Source organism: Podarcis cretensis (assembly GCF_951804945.1).
Source record: "Podarcis cretensis genome assembly, chromosome: 8".
Taxonomy (NCBI): Eukaryota; Metazoa; Chordata; class Lepidosauria; order Squamata; family Lacertidae; genus Podarcis; species Podarcis cretensis.
Genome location: NC_137177.1, coordinates 45,241,851 through 45,263,572, shown reverse-complemented (window position 1 = coordinate 45,263,572; position 21,722 = coordinate 45,241,851). Strand labels below are relative to the sequence as shown.

General features: G+C 42.0%; 1 protein-coding gene across 3 annotated transcripts in view; it reads right to left on the bottom strand.

The window, feature by feature from the left end:
- Positions 1-21,722, bottom strand: part of ADAMTS18 (ADAM metallopeptidase with thrombospondin type 1 motif 18) — a 95,192-nt gene that overhangs the window by 36,597 nt on the left and 36,873 nt on the right. For all 3 annotated transcript variants that reach the window (XM_079988209.1, XM_079988210.1, XM_079988211.1), the window contains exons 5-12: positions 16,955-17,154; positions 13,360-13,443; positions 12,674-12,833; positions 11,586-11,691; positions 7,927-8,064; positions 6,695-6,848; positions 3,396-3,491; positions 1,936-2,084 (exon numbers count right to left, since the gene is read on the bottom strand). In XM_079988209.1, coding sequence (XP_079844335.1) covers positions 1,936-2,084; positions 3,396-3,491; positions 6,695-6,848; positions 7,927-8,064; positions 11,586-11,691; positions 12,674-12,833; positions 13,360-13,443; positions 16,955-17,154 — 1,087 coding nt within the window. The remainder of the gene's footprint in view (positions 1-1,935; positions 2,085-3,395; positions 3,492-6,694; positions 6,849-7,926; positions 8,065-11,585; positions 11,692-12,673; positions 12,834-13,359; positions 13,444-16,954; positions 17,155-21,722) is intronic.

Genomic DNA, 21,722 nt, shown 5'->3' with positions numbered 1-21,722 from the left:
AATGGGAATATTTTTGCCTGGCACCTAAAGATAAGTAACAAAAGTGCCAGGTGAGCCTTCCACGAATGCTAATGAATCATTATGGCACAAAAAAAGATTAAAAGGTTCCTACCAAGTATATGACAATATTAATTTTCTGCCACCACCATAACTCAATGGAGTGATGATTCTATCTCTCAATGGCATTTGACTTCAGAAGCTTGATGCACTTCATATTCATTTTATGATTAGGAGGTTGAGATCCAACCATTCAATATAATACTGACGTTTTATGTCCACAACAAATATCTCCACCATGAATTTGGCTTTTCACAATAATTCCATGGCAGGGGTCTACTGGTCATATAACTTATCTATGTATGATCTACATGTGGAGGGAGGAAATCAGATTGAATCCAGTGTCCCTGTCCCCCAGACACCATGTTTTGATTGTCTGCATGCTCAGAAATCCTGCAAAATGTTTGATCAGTGATCTTGCAGAATGCAGTGTTCTGAACATGTGGCATGTTTTAACACAGGCTTCCTCAACCTCGGCCCTCTAGATGTTTTTGGCCTACAACTCCCATGAATCCTAGCTAGCAGGACTAGTGGTCAGGGATGATGGGAACTGTAGTCTCAAAACATCCGGAGGGCCAGGGTTGAGGAAGCGTGTGCTAACGTATGTTCACACATTGCATTTATCTGTAATCTGTGTACTTGTGTACACAAATAGTTGAGCTATATACTCGTACTGCTATTCACATGTAACATTCAATGAGTGCACTATGTTTATGTGTAGCTGTACAAATCAATGTGAGTACACTCTTTCACAGTTATACATACAGCTTGTACCTGTGTAAGTGTAATGCCTGAACAAGCTTACACTATGCAGAGATCAACAATGGGACAGCAGGGGTGATCTTCCTTCTCTCTAGGCCCTATTTGCACATTGTAGGGGATATGTTGTGAGAACTGCCCTACAATCCTAGAGCTAAAGCTAAGCAGATCTTAGCTTTATATCATCCTCTATATTGCCTGGCTGCAAGCCTAATTTGAAGAGAAAGCTGAATATGTGTAACATGCAAACAAATAACTAACTAGCCAAAATTAGAGTTGTCGGGACATGCCATAATCCTGATAGGGTTTAAGATCTACTTCTTTCAGCTCTAGGTGAATTATCACTAGAAAGAGGGATCAACCAACATCAGACATTGGAGCAGGAGCTCATACCAGAACCCTCATAATGCATACATGAAAAGTAATCTACTGCAATCCTCTCCATACATAGCTGATGCAGCATGAGAAACAGCATTCAGCTCTGAATGAAATATGTCACACACTCAATTTAGTTGAGACTCCACAGTTAAGAGATACAGTACCTTCAGAATTATCTTGTGAGGCTGTGTCATTTTTTTAAAATAATGAATCACTTGACATTCTTTTGCTAAGGAATTGATGTGAAGGAATCTGTGGTCCTCCAGATGTCAGGTGTTATAAATGTGCACCACCCCCTTCACCCGCAATTTCCCATGTTTACTGGAAAGGTCTGATGGGGGATTCTATGTTTTCAACCTAATACCTTTGGGGAAGGCCATAGCTCAGTGGTAAATCAAATGATGTCTCCAGGTAGGGAAGGACCACTCTCTGAAACTGTGAAGAGCCACTGCCAGTCAGTATGGGAATACTGAACTAGAGAGACAAACAGTCTGGGTGTCATATAAATCAATTTCCTATGTTCCTGAGCCTCCCATGATTGGTGAGACCCTACTCTTCCTTACCCTATGCTCTTTAAACATTTGAACATTCAAAACATTCAGATTTGGTTGAATCCAGCCCATAAACATCATAAAGAGGTGTGTAGGTGTGTAAACTGAACACAAATATTTACTTTGCCACCTATCTTGTTAGGATACAAATAATGATAAAAAATAATACCTTTTCATATCAATGTCTTACTTTGGATTATTGCAGTGTCTCTCTTGGTACGTGACTCCACCCCCACAGGTCCGAGAGCAACTGGACCACTCAGACCACACAGACCACTGGCCATTAACAGGCTTGGGACCATGGTCTCCGTATTGTACACATTGACCTCTTCGACACCACTGTAGGAGATAATGTAGAAAACCAATGCTTTGTCAGTATCTACCAGGATGGCTGGGTAAGGTTGAAAAAAGAACCAGTTATAATCAGTTATGAACCACTAGAGTGCAAAGGAAGCTAAGGCAAAGAGTAGGTGGCAAGAAAATGGGGGAACTGGAATTAGTGGCAGAGATCTGAGTGAATGCACCTCCTATCCCTTCCCAACCATTGTCCCTGTCCTACCTTTAAGGTCAAAACAGTCCCAGGTGAGCTATAACCAAAGGAGGTTGGTTCCTTTGGGACAGGAGTCGGCAACATATGGCCCATGGGTAAGATGTGCCCACAAAGACCATTTTACCGGCCCACGAGCCACCCCTGAACCGAGCCGCCCACTCGGTGAGTCCCTCACGTGCTGCGCTAAACCAGCACAGCATGGCGCAGGGACTCACCGGAAATCATGTCTGCACATGTCCAGATGCCGAAACTCACTTCTGCACAGGTGTAATTTTCAGCATCTGGGCATGCAAAGAAGCAATTTTGAGTGCCGCAGGCATGCGCAGACGTGATTTCCGGCATCATGCTGTGCCAATCCGGCCCATGGACGATCTTGGTGGGAGTGATCCAGCCCATGGCCGGTAAACCTTGACAACCCCTGCTTTGGGAGAATGAGGCACTGTAAATTGGCCTGTGATCCTCAGATGAAGGGCAATATAGAAATTTAAAATAATTTCTCCATCAGCCTCAGTCTGTCCTCAGCCGGCCCTCACCTGCTTCCTTTCTTAAAACCAGTCCAGGAGGTGGTTCTGGCTGTCAACTTCCTCCTCCTTAATCTCAGTGTTGCCTGTTGTAGAACTCAGTAAGGAGGAGGATAGGAACGAAGCTAGAATTAGTTGATTCTGCCTGTCATTGGCTCTGGCTCCAGCTACCATTTGGGCTCCCAGCTTTCTGCCCTACCAGTGGCAATGGGTACCAGCCATCACTGGGTATAATAATACATTAGGGTGGGCACACACATACAATTCAGTGTGCCTAGATGCAGAATGTGTGTGCCATTCCTAGATCTCATCTGGGATGTTTATAACACTGTTGAGGACAATACACAGTGGATTTTATGTGCATATGCCTTTTCAGAACATAGGAAGCTGCCTCGTGCTAAATTGGTTGGTCAGCCTCAGTACTGTCTATATTGACTGGCATCGGATCTCCAGGGTTTCAGAGAAGGATCTCCTCTGGCTCTGCTTGGAAATTCTGGGGTGGGACCTTCTGCATGCAAAGCAGGTTCTCTACCACTGAGCTCTGGCCCTTCCCCCACTTTTGCAGCCTTAGCAACTTACCATGCCTATCCCACAGGGTGTTCCTTCTGCGGCTGGCATAAACTTTGTCTCACATCGATGGCCTACTTTATGGCACCACAGTGATTTACATATATCCTGAAATTTATAAGAAGAAGACACTCCCATTAATCTTAGTCTTTCCTGACTGGAAATATCCAACTTGTCTATTCTGATGTGAATGAGAGGCCTGAGATTTATATAGGTGTCTGTGTACTGTCTTGTTATTACAGTTTCATTTCATTTTTCTCCATTCAATGTTAACAGCAGATAACCAAAAAGCCCAATAAAATCAACAAAATCAAATCTTTGAAAAATCTAGAATATTCACACATACATGCAGATGACTCTTACCCCCCCCCCCACCAACACATCATCATTTGTGTCCATTTTCTTTGAACTGTCTGCTTAGAAATGCATTGTAATTGTCACAGGTTCTTTCTGTAGTCTTAGATCTGTGATAACTCATTTAGTCAACTTCAAGTCTTCCCATGCTGCTGCTGTCACTAAGGTTATGTGAACCAACCTGCATTGCATACTAACTTACTTTCCCAACTTTTCCTCCTCTACAGTAGTGCCATCAAGGTATGATTTGGGGGCAGAAGGCCTTGAGGAAAAAGCACCCACTCTGCTACTGGGGTATAAGAATGGGAGCCCTTCATTTGGAAAGCTCTAGTCTGGAAAGTTCCAGTGGTGCTCTCATGCTTAGGTCTTGTTTTTGTGCTTCCTATACACATCTTGTTGACCACTATGAGAACAGAATGCTGGACTGGATGGGCCATTGGTCTGATCCAACAGGCTATTCTTATGCTCTCCTGAAAAGCTTTTCCCAACTTGTGCACCAATCTGATCCAAATGCATGCTTGACTCATATTATTATTGATCTGCTGCTTCCCTTTCATCGACATTACTATCCAACTTGTTTCCTAAACAAATCCCCTCATGGTTATTTTGGATTCCATACCCTGTCCTTTGCCCACCCTGCCTCTTAACAATTCAAGCTGCAGCAAATACTTCTGCTTCTCCCTCCTTGAAATTAACAAGATCCACCCCTTCCTCCCTATTATAGCTGCCAAAACTCTGTCCCCTACGTCTTGTTGTGGCTTGCCTCAAATACTGCATGCTCCTCTTCTCTAGCTCACTTTTATCACTCCATTTCCTCCACTCTGTCTAAAAGCATGAAACTGTACGCCTCTCCCCACCCCCTGGCATCCTGTGTTCTCTTCCTCTCCTTTCATAGATGCATTTACTCTTTCATATCAGTCTTTGACTTTGCCTAGTATGCTCTTATTGCCTTCCTTTTCCCACCTCCTGCTGGTCACCTCTCAGTGACTGTGTCAGCTGTTAGATTTGATTTGATTCTATTCATTTAGTAATCAACTGAGACCAAGGTTTTAAATCTCTAACAACCAGTGTTAGCATAGGAAAACCAGCAATATCGTGTTACTGCCAATAATTAATTTGTGAATTGTCACGATGCTATCTTATATACGTATAAACTTTGCTTACAGGTGTCACAAGCGGTACTTGATGACTGCCATGGCCTCTTGGCTCTAGAATCTGCCTCAACAAGAATTGCACACCAGATGTTGCTTGTTTCAAGCATGTTTTCCAAACAGTAGCTTGAAATAGTGGAATGGGTTTTAAGATCAGAATCCAGAGGTATATTTTTTTTAAATTCTTTCAAGGGAAAACTAAATATGGATTTACAGAAAATTAAACTGGAACTAAAGAGATGTTGGAATCCTGGTGCAATAAGAGGCTGCAACTTTTCCACTCTGCTCATAACTAGTTTTTAACTCTTTTTTCCTAAACCCAAGTATATGAATGTTGTTGTTGTTGTTTAGTCGCTTAGTCATGTCCGGCTCTTCGTGACCCCATGGACCAGAGCACGCCAGGCACTCCTGCCTCCCGCAGTTTGGTCAAACTCATGCTCATGTATAATATTAATGTATAATATGTATAAGATTAATCAATTTAATGAAGTTGTGCTTAATTAAAAGTTTTTGCATCTTATTGATTTCTTTATCAATTAGATGAGAACTCAAACCTAAGCATGGGAGTAGCATAATGGCTAAAAACTGAGCTGTGAATCAGGAATGTCCTGATTCAAATTCCATCTCTGCCATGAAATCACTAGGTGGCCTTGAGACAAAGCCCCACTCTCACACCCTCTGTCCCCAATCTTTGATATAGGGTTCTTGCAAGAATTAGAACATAAAAGCTTTGATGGATCAGGCCAATGGCCCATCTAGTCCAGCATCCTGTTCTCACAGCAGCTGACTATGCCTATGGGAAGCCCAAAAGCAGGAGGTGAGCTTGACCAAGCTCTGCCAGAAACTGGTACAGTGGTACCTCAGGTTACAAATGCTTGGGGTTACAAACACTTTGAGTTACAAATTCCGCTAACCCGGAAGTAGTACCTCAGGTTGAGAACTTTGCCCCAGGATGAGAACAGAAATCGTGCACCAGTGACGTGGCGGCAGCGGGATGCCTCATTAGCTAAAGTGGTGAGAACGGTTTCTGGTTAAGAATGGACCTCCAGAGCAAATTAAGTTCATAACCCAAGGTACCACTGTATTCAGAAGCATAGTGCCTACAACAATGGAGCTTGAACATAACCATTGTGGCTAGGAGCCCCAATAGCCTTATCTCCCACAAATTTGTCTAATCCTCTTTTAAAACCATCCTAGTAGGTGACTACCTCTTGCAGGAGTGAATGCCATAGTTTATGCACTGCATGGAAAAGTACTTTCTTTTGTCATCTAGCTATTGCATGGGAAGAGCTTTCTAGACTTGAAAGTGCTTTACAAATGTAATTATTATCACTTCTAGTAGCAATAGTAGCATTACTACTACAGGTAATGCCATTTTAGACCTGGATTGTGCTATGCAGTTTGCAAGCATATCTGTAACATCCCTTTTTCTGCTACAACTATGCACTGCTTAAAAAACTGATCGGCCTAGTTCCATCTTAGGCAAGAAATCACAGTAAAATATTCTTAAAAGCACAGTGAAGCTTGGGCATCCCCTGCGCCTCTATCCCCCCCCCATTGCAATTAGATTCTGCATCCTGTAAGCACAATCTCCCCCTGCAGCTATGCTGGACCACCTTGACTTCCATCCAAGCCAACACCTTCAAAGCAAGCAATGGCTTTGCCAAATTATTTAAGATTTAGAAACAGTGCAGACCCTGGAGCTCATTGGAACCCCTCCACTCATTCATAATCTTCCCATTTATAATTCATTGCTATTCCTCAGTGCAAGTTCTAACGTCTGTCTGAAAGATGCGAATCTCGTACCTTTACAAAACTCAGATTGCAGAGTTTTGCTTTTGCTCCAAATTGCCATTTGCACTGGGTGTCAGCATCATAGATCTGTCCTGGGAGCTTATCAGGGTATTTGTATTGTCCGGCTTGTTTGGGTTCATCTATCAGGCAAGCTGCTTGAGCAGTACTGAAGGGAAGGAAGGAAAGCATCTGTTAAGAATACATTTGCTTAGGGTCTTTTTATCATATGTGGTGGTCTAAGCAGTTTACAAGAGAATTAAAAAAAAATTAAAATATGGAGATCCATCATTAAAATTCACAAAATGACAGTCCCACTAAAACATTAAAATAGAAATATTTGCAATTAAAAATACAATAAAGCAATCCAATTACAACAACACAGTAAGTGAAATGGGAGACTTAGATAAGGAGATCAAGGGACTTAATTATTTCTAGCTCAAATTACGTCCACATGTTTTCACCCATAATTCTTTTCTGGTCTGTTTCTGTATTAGTCTGGTTTTATTGTATTTTATTTAAGTCTCTAAGAATATGTATCTAAATATTACTTTATTTTTCCATATAATTTTGATTGAAGTTTTAAAATTATAAGAAAAGGGGGGATACAGAAATTAAAAGAAGAAAGAAAAGAGAGAGAGGATACTGTGTGGGGAGGGCAGTATATTGCATCATGAGTACAGCAATATATTGTTGAGTTTTAACAAATACTTTCACATGGGGGGGGGGAGCAGAATATACCATAATGTACTCCAACAGACTTGCAAGTCCCACTTACTTTTAAACATTTCATTATTCCTGTCTAAATAAGTGTCCATGTTAATTTAATTTAATAATTTAATTTAATGCCTTTTGCTTGCTTGGCTGAACAGCATGTGAGTTTATGTAGAAACTAGCTAACTGTACAAAACTGGCCCCACCCACCACTGGCATGTAGCCAGGATTTTTGTTAGGCTGCAGGCTTTTATTAGGGGGGCAGGCTATTGTTGGGGGACAGAACCTCAGATTTGTATTGATTTTTATTGTTTTATTGATTGGGGGACAGCTGCTCCCTGCCCCCCAGGCTATGCCCATGTCAGTAAGGAATACGACCAACTGGGACATTCAGCTAGTAGGTGTGACCCCAGTATCCTGCTCAATGTGATGTTAGTCACTTGATTCACTATGCTCCAGTAGGATTTTACTTTTCAAGGCTATCTTCCTCAGGATCAGAAATCAAAAAGATGCCCTTCCAAGCTGAAGCCTACCTGAGAAATTTGTTGAGATACTGCCGGCTGCATACCGACCACGAAAACACTCCATTGTTTCCCGTGAGGGTGGGAGACATAATGTTACCTTCGGCTTTTCTGCAAGGATTCCCTTCTCCATCATGAATCATGCCAAAACTAGAAAGTTCCAATATAAAACAAAAACAAAAGCAGAGGCCTTCACAATGTGTAAGGACAAATGATATGGCAATGTTGTAGTAATGCAAATTATTAGACTACTTCATGAGTGTTCCACATGGGTAAGCACTTGGAAATGACAATTGATACAGAATGCAATTGGTTGGTTGGTTGGTTGGTTGGTTTGGTTGGTTAGTTGGTTGGTTGGTTGATAAGCTGGAATGTGTGCAGAGGAGGACAACCAAAATGATAAAGGGCCTGTAAACCTTTAATTGTAGATGTGTTAATCATCATTTCACAAAGGGCCAAACTAGGTATGAAACCAAAAGTAGAACAGGTTGGTTCTAAAGGGTCAATGGAAGCAGGAGTCTTCATCTGATGGAATGACTCTATCTGATGGAAAGTCTCCTTCTATGAGGGGAGAAGACTCCATATGTCAGAGAAAGGGAGCCTTTGGATCCAATCCCATATCTTTAAACACAAAACCAGCCCATATATGCAAAACAGGGAAATGGGATCTGATTTAAAAAGCAAAAGTGGTGTTTGAATCAAGCAACGGTTGTATCTTTTTATGTGACTTTATGTTCAAGTTGTGGAAGTTTAACTGAACTGTCAGGTCTAGTTTCCTCCAGATTTCCAGCTTTAAAGCCTCTGGCTTTTGTAATTAAACTTGAGCTAAGCTGTGGTATCCTTGATTTTATAGGGAAGGAAGTTCCATCAAACTTTAAATGATTTATTTGACAAAAAATCCTATAATTGTTTGAAACGTTCCCTCCCATCTATAATTACTATCTGACTGCTAATAGGATCATTAGGCAACACTTCTAAGGATCATCTGCCTCTAGGCATCCGAAGGCCATTGCTGCCAATTTCCTATATTATACAGCTGAAAAGGCACACGCTTGGACAAATGACAATGGAAGAAATTTCTAGCAGTTATTGCCAAATGAAAGAATTGCAGTCTTTCCAAGATACTTTTTTTGGAAGGCATTTCATAAATCCTTCCTGTCCGGATATCAGCATTCATATGCCAAGCTGAAAAAGGAAGGTTATAATAGGAAGAAGAAGAAGAAGAAGAAGAAGAAGAAGAAGAAGAAGAAGAAGAAGAAACAACTCCTAAAGGTAATGACAAATGATCTATATTACTTAATGATAAATAGAAGAAGAAAGTAAGATGCAAAAGTGTGTGCTTATTACCCAGCTTTATCTACTTATTTTCTCTGGGCACAATCAATCAGTTGTAGGTGTCCTCTTGCACTGCTCCTATTTAATTTCTATAGGGCTTCTACAAGAGAGCATCTCAGCAGCATTCTCTTAAGGAGTTAATTCCAATGCAGCAGAAGCCAGGAACCTCAGGATAAATTATAGCTTTGTCTGGCTCCTAGAACTCTCCCCAGGCCCCTCCCCTGCTTGTCTCTTTCTCTCTTCCCAGGTCATACCCCTCACCAGCCCTGTTCTGTACTCTCCTTGAGTGCTTTTGCTTGGTAGGAATATGTTTGCATGGTGGATGGGCATAGAAGCCTCTGACTTTTGCATGTCTGGTATGTACAAAGGAAGAGATGAAGATCACTGGTAGTGCATCTGCCTTCCATGCAGAAAATCCCCAGCATCTCCAGACAGGTCTGGGAGGGGCCCCTGTCTGAAACTGTGGAGCACCACTGCCAGTCAAGGTTGACAATATTTGGCTAAAGAGACCAATGGTGTGACTCAGTATAAGCTTCTGTGTTCCTATCTGTTGCTCTACTTGCTTTTGCTTCTGGCTCCGCCCACATTTCCCTCTATGTCCCCACAAAGTCAATGGGCAAAGTTGAAGCCCTTTGTTGCAGGCACCCACAATCTTCAGTGTGAGATGGCACCTATGCTGGGGAGAAAGGAGATTTCGTGATGGATGGAAAGACAAGCCAATCTGTGCTATGTGTTGTACTACTCTGAGAAGAGGTGTAACATTTCTTCATGGCCGACATAACGTCCAGCCAATCAGTGATGAGCAAAACAGACTTTTCCAACAGGGGAACCTGATCCTAGGAAGAAGGCTATTGGTATGAACCACTAACAGTGTGCTTCCTTCTCAATCCCACCAACGCAATTATGTACATCTATACATAGCCTGAAATATATAGTTCTAAATTCCATCAGATATTTGTTCCTGTTTCCCCCCCAGTGAAATCCCTGACAAAGTTACCACTAGGTTTAGGATTAGCCTTTAATTCCTCATTTCCTTTCAGATGGACCTGCAAAAGGACCACTCATATAGCCATGAGGTCACAGTCAATGCTCTACAGTATATTTACACAATGAGAACTGAATAGCTCCAAGCAGTCATGCAGAATCAGAGATCCATGGAGCAAGTGAATGGGATGACAGCAGCATGCCCATTGACAAAAGGGGACAAGCTGAATGGAACTGTCAAGCCAACAATGAGGAGCTTCTGTGCAGGATGTGTTTTCATACAGATTCCTGAACAAAAGAAATTCTGGATTTAATTCTGCCTCCGTGCTCAAAGCCACGGTTAGCCTGCAACTGATACCTTGGGAATGCAATGTCAAAGCAAACATTCATATATATATATTTAAGTGCAACATTCATCAATCCCTCATCTCAAAAGTTCAGGTAGCAAATAGTTGATTTTAAAGATCAAATGTAAAATAGTTGATTAAAATGCAAATGTAACTAAATCATCCAAAACCTCAGATCCCGAACCCTCCAGTGGGTTTAGGCTAGGGATGTTGGAGAAATTTAATTCACTTCACTTTTAAAGGTGAATCTCTCAAAGCTGAACTTTCTGAAACAGTGTGAGAACTGAAACATAGATATCCTTTGAAATTTACAATTCTCTAAATTTTGTGATGCAGTTCTCTAAACGCCAAATAATTTACAAAAAATGCATATCTTAGGCAGAAATATGCATTAAAACTAATGAAAATAACACAAAAATGCCTTATATTTGGAGACGTTTGCAAAAATGTGTGCATCAGTCAAAATTACATACAAAACTATTTATTAAAATAAATTTACACTGAAATGCTGAAGAATTTTTAGCATTTTTTTAAAAAATGCTAATTGCTCCCAGCTCTACCTTTGGAGTTGCCAGTTTAAATTCATGCCCATGATGGAAAAGATCTTCCTCTACAGGGGCTTTCTGTAGGTCCCAGTCAGCTGATCAGCACAGATTGTAAATCCCACTAAGGATCAGCTGCACTATGAAATCTGCCCTAAATCTCTTTTGAAGTTTTCCCCAACACTCTAGAGCAGGTTTGGGGAGGGCATGGGATGTGCATAGTTGGAGAAGAGGGGGGAAAGTCCCATTGTGCAAGCAAAAATCCTTTCACTGATGGTACTTAGCACTGCATTAGATAACAGCTGTAATGATGGAACATTGCCGGATCAGCAAGGTCATCATCTTCTATCAAACATAATAATAAAATATCAGCCAAAGCAGTGTATGTGTGTGTATTTAGTAATAATAATAACAGTCTTTTAGTAGCTTGTAGGGAGGGAAAGACTCACGAGGAATAGCTTACTTGTGTCCAGATTCATGGGCAATAGTAAATGCCAAACCAAGCCCCGTGTCCTCATTGATTGTACAACTGCGGTATTTACTGCACATTCCACTGATTGGAGCAAAACCTGCCAGGGAAAGGATGGTTGAATGGCATTATATCTTTATTCTGCCGCATAACATCACAGAGATTCAGAACATAGTTTGTGTTAGGAAGATTTTTTGCTCATTTAAGCTTCATCATGTAGAAGAATGCACAAGGCAAACTCACATACACATGGCAATGCTGGGCCCGATCCAAGAAAAATGCATTCTGTCTGCAGCAGTTAGCCTACAAAACTAACACAGGCTCCTTTTCTCTGCTGACTCAACAATAGTCCCGTCAGTTAGGAAAGCTATTCTGGAAAAGGGCGCCAGCTCTTTCCTGAAGGTCAGCCAGAAAGAATGAGAGTGCCCTTGGCCAGAGATATTTTCAAAAATCTGAAGCAACCTGACTGCACTGAAGATTCCCCAGGCACAGTGCCCATCCTCCAGAAGACCCTTTCCTTCATTTCAATACCACTGAGTCCAAAATGCTGCAGATCAGATAATCCTGTAGAAAGCTGTGAAAGACTGACATATAAACTTTCAAATTGACTCATTTGTGCTGGGCTGGCTTTGGGACTGGATTAGCAATGAAGGTAAGTATGTTGTTGAGGGGAGGGCATTAAAATTGGGGAACTCATATGTGCTTTTTGGACAGCCTGGGCAATGTGCCTCCTTTGATTCCTTATAACATGACCAAAGCAAAGATCATATTCCAAGCTATTCCTCTCAAGTTTATTTCATTGTTTTCAGTTTATTTTAAAAGCTTCTTGTTGTAATGATTCCTTAACTTTCTGGAACTCTCAGTGCTTTTAAAACAGGCACAACTTTGCAGCTGGATTGCATCTACTACAACATGAGATATGTTCATTTCTCAACCGTGATACCCTATAATATATCCTAGCAAATGGTTTCCTGCCTAGGAAGCCACCCCTCCCAGAGCATCCATCATGTCCATCAGCCCCATAGCTGGAAACATGTGGATGACACAACGTTGGGGGAGGCTGCCATAGAATATGCCCATACCTAAAGTGTCGCATGGTTCATTCTTCCAGGAGCATATATCAAATCCAGTAAGCAAGATGGCGTGGTCATGACGCTTCCCATTCTTTCCAACCAGAGCTGATTGCCACTGGCAAAAGCTGTTTAATGACTGGTCTGCATGGTGGTTGATCATCAGTCCACCCTATAGACAAGGGGGGGAAATCTACTACCAGCAACTGAAAAGGAAGAATTCTTCAAAGGCAATGAAAGTCTTATGAGGAAAGATCTACAGGGCCGGATCAAGGGAGAAAGGGGGTGTATGACCTGGGTGGCAGGTTAGGTGGGCAGCAAAATTCCCAGTTGGCCAGGAATGAGGAAAGAGACTTTTCCAAAGGGATTGGCTCCAAGGCCAGTGAGCTGCATCTCCTTCTCCTCTAAACCTGGAAACAGAGGGTGGGTGATTGCTGTTGTCACTCAGCAAATGTGAGGCAGGAGTGGTGGGGCTGAGCTGAGGGTGCATGCCAGAGAGAGATGCAATGAGATGACAACAAGCCTGCCTTGTCACTGTGCCTGCTTTCTGGGCACACTGTAGCCTCAATCATTGGTAGTAAAAAATGACACATGTTCATATGTATGATTTACAACATCATGAGAATTCCCCTATGGAATTCCCTCTGCAGAATTGAGCTTGTATACATCCTCCCTGAGTCTGATGAAACATCACTTACGGGTTCCTGTTCCAGAAGAAGAAGGCTCACAACTACAATATTGATGTCACTTCCAATTGTGCCATCCTTAAAAAGACTTGATACCTATGTGAAGGTTAGCACAAACAAAAGAGAAAGGAAAATAACAAGCAGTAAGCAAAAGGAAAATAAGTTTTTAATCCATCCCTTCACAAGTACTATATTAAATGCAGACAGCACCAAGATGTGCTGGGTGACATATTAATTTACAAAGACATGATCCTTCAAGAAATATTTCTATGCAATTAACAACATGAAATTAATTGGATCATCAGTCTTAAACATTTTTGCAGACAAACATTAATGGCAGTGACAGCCCAATGTCTTCAATACAATAGCCTGATGATTCAGTGCCAGAATTTGAACTGGGGTTCTTCCAGGTTCACAGCTCAGTTGCTTACCAATGGTCACATCTGAACACTGAATGAGCCACAGCAAGCCCCAAGGTCAGGTGCCCCCCTCTTTTCCCCCTCCTCTAGCACAGCCACATAAGGAGGCAAAAGGAAGCTTTCACTTCTGTTTTCTGTTAAACACACTTTAGTGTTGCATTCAACCCCTAAACAGTGACCACAGCTAACTATGGTTTGGCAAAACAAGCCAGCTTCATAACCCATCATTTGAAGTGAAAATTAAGATTAAGCATATTGTGTCAATTTAATGACATCACAAGGTGCAGTTAAACACCACTGGGTAGTTACTTATGGGAGAAGCTGTTCTATTCCATACCCAGGTGTCAGGGCTTTAAAGGTCAACACCAGAACCTTGAATTAGGTCTGGAAATGAATTAGAAGCAAGTGCAGGTGAAAAAGTACTGTTGTGACCCTGGTTAGAACTTCATAGGGCAAGAATTGTGCCTGGAAACAAACTATGAGCTAGTACAAAAAGCAAGTGTGGTATTCCTTCACATCCTTCCCCTCTGCCCTTAGCTTCAGATCCAACCATCTGTACCCTGTCCCTCATTAATGAAGGGTGACTGGACTGATTTCCAAAGAAGGAGGCATTCAGACTTCTGAGCAATGCTCTTGCTAGCATAAGCAAGGGGAGAGGTCAGAAGGGGAAGGAAGGAGCAAGTTCATAACCTTATTTCCTTCCTCACACCGGAGCAAGGCTTAATCACTCAAACAAGGCCTTGGGTTTGAGTCCATTGTGCTCTTTAATTTAAAATGACACAGCTTCTTGCAAGTACAAAAGCCATGCGTGCACCAGGCCAAGCACTGCTGTGAAAAAGGAAATGATTTAAGAAAGAAAAGCACATCTCCATACATATATTTCATTCTATCTTTGCTACACAAGACCATCAGGCAGCTTTGAACCAAAGCTCTGCCAAGGATTCTCTCATTTCCATCTGTGCTCTGGAAGTCGTATAGTCAGCACAGCCAAACCAAAAAAGTACTGGCAGGGTGGTGAGGGAATACTCCATTTGCTGAAAGTTTACCTTGTTTCAACGCCCTCCTTCTTGCTGCCACCCTCCATTATTGCCCCTCCCCCACAACTGTATCTATGCACTTGTGCACATTTATGTTGGGGGTTTTTTTTTAAAAAAAAAAAAAGGCAAAAAGAAAACATTTGTGCACACGTTTCCAACACAAAAATAGTCTTCCAAACTGGTTTACAATTAAAATTAGAATAATTGGGTTGTATTCAACATAGCACTAAGACGAGCATTCTGTCAGTGCAAGGAATTCTCCTTGCATAACAGAATGTTCTCTCCCTCTCTCCAACACCACACAGCCCCTAAACTGCCAACTCAAAACTCAGACTCCCAGCTTGGGTGTTATGATTGTACACTTTATTCCAAAAAATAGGACAGGGTCCCAACAAAGGTTGAAGTGCAGGGTACAGATTCCTAAGGCATGGTAGGGCTCTACAATACACGGCAAGGCAAAAACAAAGAAGTTGTTCCAACACTTGACACACACCCTGAGCTCCCCCTTTTAAGAGCAGGAGGACACGGTTATTTGTGTGATCATTTCCCCCAGACCTGGGACTGGACAAGCAAGCAGTCACACCTGTAAGTAGGCAACGTTCACAAGGTCTCTTCAAGCCAGGCAGTTACCTCCACAGAGACAACTGGGGCACCTCACCATCAAATCTATCCTTGGGTGCATCCCTTGAGATGGATGGTCCCTTCCAACTAATGGGAGGCACCAAGGCCCTCTCCAACAGCAGTGATATTGTGTTCAGGGTATCTGATTACTTTGGTTCAGCTCCGAAGGCCTTCTAGCAGTTCTCTCATTGTGAAAAGTGAGGTTACAGGGAACCAGGCAGAGAGCCTTCTCGGTAGCGGCAACTGCCCTGTGGAACGCCCTCCCATCAGATGTCAAGAGAATAAACAACTAAACAACTAAAAGGCCTCAGCCCAGTATAACTGGAGCATCTCCTCCCCCATCCTTCAGCCTGGAAAGAGTCCTTCTCCAAGGGTCTTCTGCTGGTTCCCTCACTGCAATAAGCAAAGTTACAGGGAACCAGGCAAAGAGCCTTCTCAGTAGTGGCAACTGTCCTGTGGAATGCCCTCCCATCAGATGTGAAGGAAATAAACAACTATCTGACTTTTAGAAGACATCTGAAGGCAACCCTGTATCAGGAACTTTTTAATGTCTAATGTTTTACTGTTTTTTATGTGCTGTAAGTCGCCCAGAGTATCTGTAGAAACCCAGCCAGATGGATGTGGGGTATTATTATTATTATTATTATTATTATTATTATTATTGAGGTGGGTTGCTCTTCTGACTACCTGCTTGGCCCTTTCTCCCAGTCCAGATCCCCACTTTGGCCCACCCTGAGGTCAGACTCTTCTCTAGGTTCTTGATTACTATACTCCAATCCTCCAGCACCTTCCCCCAGGCTGGGCACCTCCAAATCCCCAATCTCTACCTTGTCATCTGACTACCCCTGTGTTCATAGGCTTCATGACATGAAGCAAATCTGGGAGTGGTGCAGGGTGCACAGAGGGTGAAAAATCCCACTGCTCTTGCTGAAATCTTGCATTAACAGGACAGGTTATTGGAATAGTGCCCACTGCAGGCAGCAGCATCTACTGTTCTTCCTTATCATCATCAGAGTGGGGGCAGAGTGAACAAGCAAGTTGCAACAGTGAAGGGAATGAGCAGGTCAAGGAGACTCTTGGTACCAAGGTGTGGGTGCTCAATAGACATACAAACATGCCAGCCCTTAACACTGGCCGCAGTATGTAAGGAGCTTGAGTAGATGCTTGTAGCATTGCCAGCTAATGACAATTTTCTAGGAAGCTCATCTCAAAATGTACATTGTGGTAAGTGGTTCCAGTAAGTGAGGTGGCAGAGGCTGGTAAGGAAGGCGTTGTCAAGCTTACCAGACTTTGAGAAGGTGTTGCAAGGGTTCCGGGGTGCTGTCAGAACCCTCCCAGCTCCCTTCCCAGTAAACAAGAAAAACACACTGAGTGCGCAGATGGGGGGGGATAAAGAAATGGAGAGCAGTAGGTTTCCCTGTCTCTCCATTTATTAATTTTACTTCCCCACCTGCCTAACCAATGTGAGTGCAAGTTGAGGGCTTCTTGTTCTGTAAAAAAGGATCCATCAGCTGCACCACCCTTTCTTACCATGTTCATGACTGTCAAGATGTACGTAGTCACATTCTCCTTGCTGTGCTTTTCCAGCATTTTCCTGTCTGCCACAACTAGAGTTTCAACATTCAAACTTCCACTCTTCTGACTTTTAATGGGGGATCTTTTCAGCCTTGCCAAGCTCCGATATTCATCAGACAGGATGAATGTGTCCTCTGTGGGTGGTTTAGGTGTGTCTAAAAGGAAACAGAGCAGAGATTTGGAAATTGCTTAGAACTGACTTTTCTTTCTTTATGACCAGTTTAGCTCAGTCCTAAAGTGTTGAGGGACTAGAACCCTGAATGAATCTAGGATATTGTGATAGATGCCAAATGCTGATTAAAATGGGTTGTTAGCTGGGGAGTCCTTTTCAATACATTATTAAGTCCTGATTTGTCCGTCTTTGTTAATTTTCTTTTTAAAGACACTTAATACAACATGTCACAGAGAGGAAAAAATCTATCTTGAAAAGAATGAGTTTCCCATGCTTATATGGGAAACATTTCTAATTTCTACCTAATTATTTGTTATCTCTCTATGGGGCATGTGTGCGCGCACACACATTCCCCTGTATATCTAGGGACCAATTCAAAAAGCTATACTGTGTGTGTGGCCCACTGATGATTCCACACACCCCAGGCTGCATTGGACACCAATTTTCAGAGCAGCAGCAGCCCCAAGAGCACATGCAAAAAGCAAACTGTGCTAGGATTGTTGCAACAGCAAGCAATATTATGGTTACTGCTTTGGAATAAAGTTGCAGGAAACCTGTTGACCATAAGCATGATGCCTTCTGGACCAAATGAAAACAGATGTGTATAGTTCATGCTAATTTATCCTAACAGACAAACTTTCAACCCCTCCATCAAATAAAGGATTCTAAATGAGGGTTGAAACCATGCATTTTAAGAGAGTTGAAGGTGGGATGACCAATGAGCCATTCTTTCTATAATGAATTGTATGTGCTTGTGGATGAACTGGATAGTTTAGCTGGTAAAGCATGAGACTCTTAATCTCACGGTTGTGGGTTCAAGTTTCCTGCATAGCAGGGGGTTGGACTAGATGACCCTGTGATCCCTTCCAACTCTATGATTCTATGATTCTGTGTCTTTATCATACAGTACTTGCACTTCTAGGCACCTGAGATTTTGAAGGGCTGCAGAAGCCTACACTTTGGTCTCTTTACTCATGACATGTCAAGGATACATCTGAGGATGGGTGAATCAGTCAGTTTTAGTTTCTCCTACTTTCTCATTTTTTTCCAATCTTCAATTCAGTCCTGCACATTTTCACATCTGTTTCTGATCTATTTGTTTATTTTTAAAATCCTCATGAAAATGTGTCAGCGTTGCAGTACAAATTTCTCCTAATATAAACACTCTTGTGTGCAATTTTCCCTAATATACACATTTTTACAAAACACTTTCCCCTCATATTATGCATTTTGCATGTTGTTGTTATTAATACAGACATTTTATGCACACTTTACCCTAGTATATGCATTTTTGTACACACTGCTTGGCTGGCCTACTGTACTGCAAAATTTGGAGAAGTGTGAATTTTGACAAGTGGCTATGTAGTTCACATACTATTTTGGAAACTACAAATTAGGTTCAACTTTCAATGTGAAATGAAATGAATTTCTCCTCTATCCCTTGGTAGACATTATTTATTTTAACAGCACACCTAAAAATGTTAAGTATGAATGCCTGTACATGTCTGCTTGGACAGCTACTGTGCAAATGCACTTACTAGGAATCCTGATTGGCTGCAGCTCCCTTGCCTCTGCATAATTTGTGAAATGACTCAGAGCCAACCATGGGATTTGTATCTACAGCATGGGAAACATTGAATTGTATCCAATGTTAGTTCAACTCAAAGTTGACCCATTGAAATTAATGAACATAATTTCAGTGGGTCAAGTCTGAGTAGAATTTAGCTGGATGCAACCCAAAGCCTTTTACTCAACACCTTAAACTTTTCATAGCTTCTCTCACCAGACAATGTATTTCTGTGCCCACTGTTTTATTATAGGGATAGTTAGATAATTATTGTTACAGCTAAGTTAAGAAATATGTGTCTATCATACTACCTTATTTTATAAATCCAGACATCCCATCATTTAGCTGCTTTTTCTATTTCCACAACATTATTATTTCCCTTCTGTATAGCGTTTCTCTGTTGTTTGAGTCATCTGAGACAATCCACTAGGACCATGCCTTAAGACCGATGGCCACCCTTAATGAACTTTGGTTTTGCTTCCTTCAAACCCTGGAATTTGATGTATCTATAAGCTCTTTGCCATCTCTCTTACTGTGTCTGCGCAGAGCCTTGCTGAATAGAACCAGTCTTGATTAGAGTAGAAACTTCCATGTACTACAGTGATACAAAGGAGCAATTTATGGTAATGTACATACAGCTTATACAAATGGGCTTCAGCTACTCTTCCCATCTGTTTTGCCTGACAGCCCCAACTTTTGACAGCTCTGGATAGTTCCAAGTGAGCTGACCCAACCTGAAGCAATCAAGGGTTATATCAATCCAATTTGACCAAAGCCCAGATCGACCCAAATTGGCCCAATTTGATTTTGGCATTCTGCGTCAGCTGAATCCAGTGCACAACCCTACAAAATATGCTTTTCACTCACTTGATCATGCATATGGTATTCTACTGCAAAAAACTGTGGCAAGAGAATGTTTGGGCCATTTGAGCATTATCAACCCATTCTGTGCTAGACAAAGAAGTGGGTTACAAGACTGGTCAAATCAGGTACTGTAGAGATCAGCAGTATTACCAGATGAAGCTTTTGCTTGACTATACTTATCTATTCAAACTGCAAGTAGGAATCACATGTTTCGGTGCTCACAAATATGTAAAATACCTGCATAGAGAAAATGGACACATTGGGGAGAAAAGCTCTACCATAAGGTATGTTATGGTTTATTTATATCCCACTTTTTGGTCCAAAGGCCTCCAGTGAAGTGAACAACATATTAATACAAAAGAAAAGCACAATAAACAGTACAGCCAATCAGTCATGTCACTTTTCAGTTGGAAACCAGGCTAACACAGAGAGAGACAATCACAGAGAGGGGGGGAGGGGAGAGAGGCTGCTTCAGCCTTTCACCTAGGAACAACACATCCAGAAGCAATAGTCCATGCCAGAGGTCCCTCACTCTTGCCATATTTCAAGGAAGAAACTTACTCTCCTTCGGAATTTTCCCTTTGTAACTCGTCCACCAGTGGCAACCCACTACTAACTGTGGCCCTCAAATAAATAGGCTTCCCCCTTGGAAACCAGCCACAACTGTGTCAAAATCCTTTCCAAATGCAGCTAGCTCACCTGCTGGCAGCAGGAAAGGGGTGGAGAGGCAAAGATGACATTCACCATATTTGACTACCCCGCTAACTACTATTTTGGAAGTTGACTTGGGGAAGCAAGGTTTAGCTAAGTTAAGCAGTCAGGGGGTGGTCTGTAGGTTTAATGATGACTCCCCTATCTTGTCATACTCCCCCCCCCCACCTCATCTTGTCATACTTTATTTGAGAACTGGGCTCTAGCCAGAAGCAGGTTGCTGGGTGGCGTGAAGCAATTACACTATCTTTCTCGCATGTGGGTCACTACTGTTTACTGCAGGGAAAGGGGCCAGGCAATGAGGAGGTTAGTGCAGTACAACTGCACCAGACCAATCCAGTGCACCTGCCTGTGCATAATAACCAACCTCAGTCTCCTTTTTTCCCCCTTCACTCACCAAGTGACTGGAAAGGAATAAATGGGGGCGCTTTTCTCTCCTCACCCCTCCCCAAAAAAAACAACAAAATGGATCCATTTGTTCCCTTCCTCTTTCTAGGTGGTGAGAGTGGCAGAGGTAATCACATGGTCCAAAGACAGAGTACTCTGAAAAATGAACGTAACAAGCATGACTATCTAGAAAGATAGGAAAGATAAAGGACTGATATTGATGCAGCACTGCTGTTTAGGCACCCCCAGTCCTGGGTTCCATAGCCTGGTCCTCAGGCTGCCACTGCCTCCCCTAATCCTGCACAGAGGCTTTGGGGTGGGGGTGGGGTACTCAGGGAGCAACAGCAGGAAGAACATGGGGAAAGATCAGTTGTGTGAGTAAACTTCCATCCCCTTGCCTTTTGAAGTCAAGCCACAAAGCACATGACTTCATTTGTTTAGCTGGGAATATGAGATTATATGGTTTTCACATAATATATATGTTTAGTGCATGCAGACAGTAGTTTCTCAGGCCACCTTGTCCTGAGATTAGTCTTGTCTTTGCTGTTACTATTAAGAAGAAAAGGGTTATTTAAAAATGGGGGAAGAATTTTACTAAAGCGTGACTTGCTAAACACGATCCACTTGGCATGCCTTGCTCTGTAATTATGTATCTTGGGATAAGTGGCTTGAAAAGAATGCTGACTAATGCTGATTCTATAAAAGCTGCATGTTGAGTGCAATTATTAAAGAAAGTTAAAAGGGGCAAATGTTACACATATGCCGTAAATGCTGCACTGTGCTAAAGTTTTCTTTTTCCCATTATTATTTTTTAAAGCTGATCTATTACAAGTATGGGTTTAACTAAACAGTCTTTTAAAAAACTACAACAAAGTCATCTTTCAAATTGAAGCAAATGAAAAGCACACAAATAAATAACTAGGTCTCTAATGGGGAACACTAACATCCAGAAAAAACAAGGAATCTCAGGCGAAGCTGCAGCAATCAATTCCCATTGTAACTCAGGTTTGCTTTCCTAATAA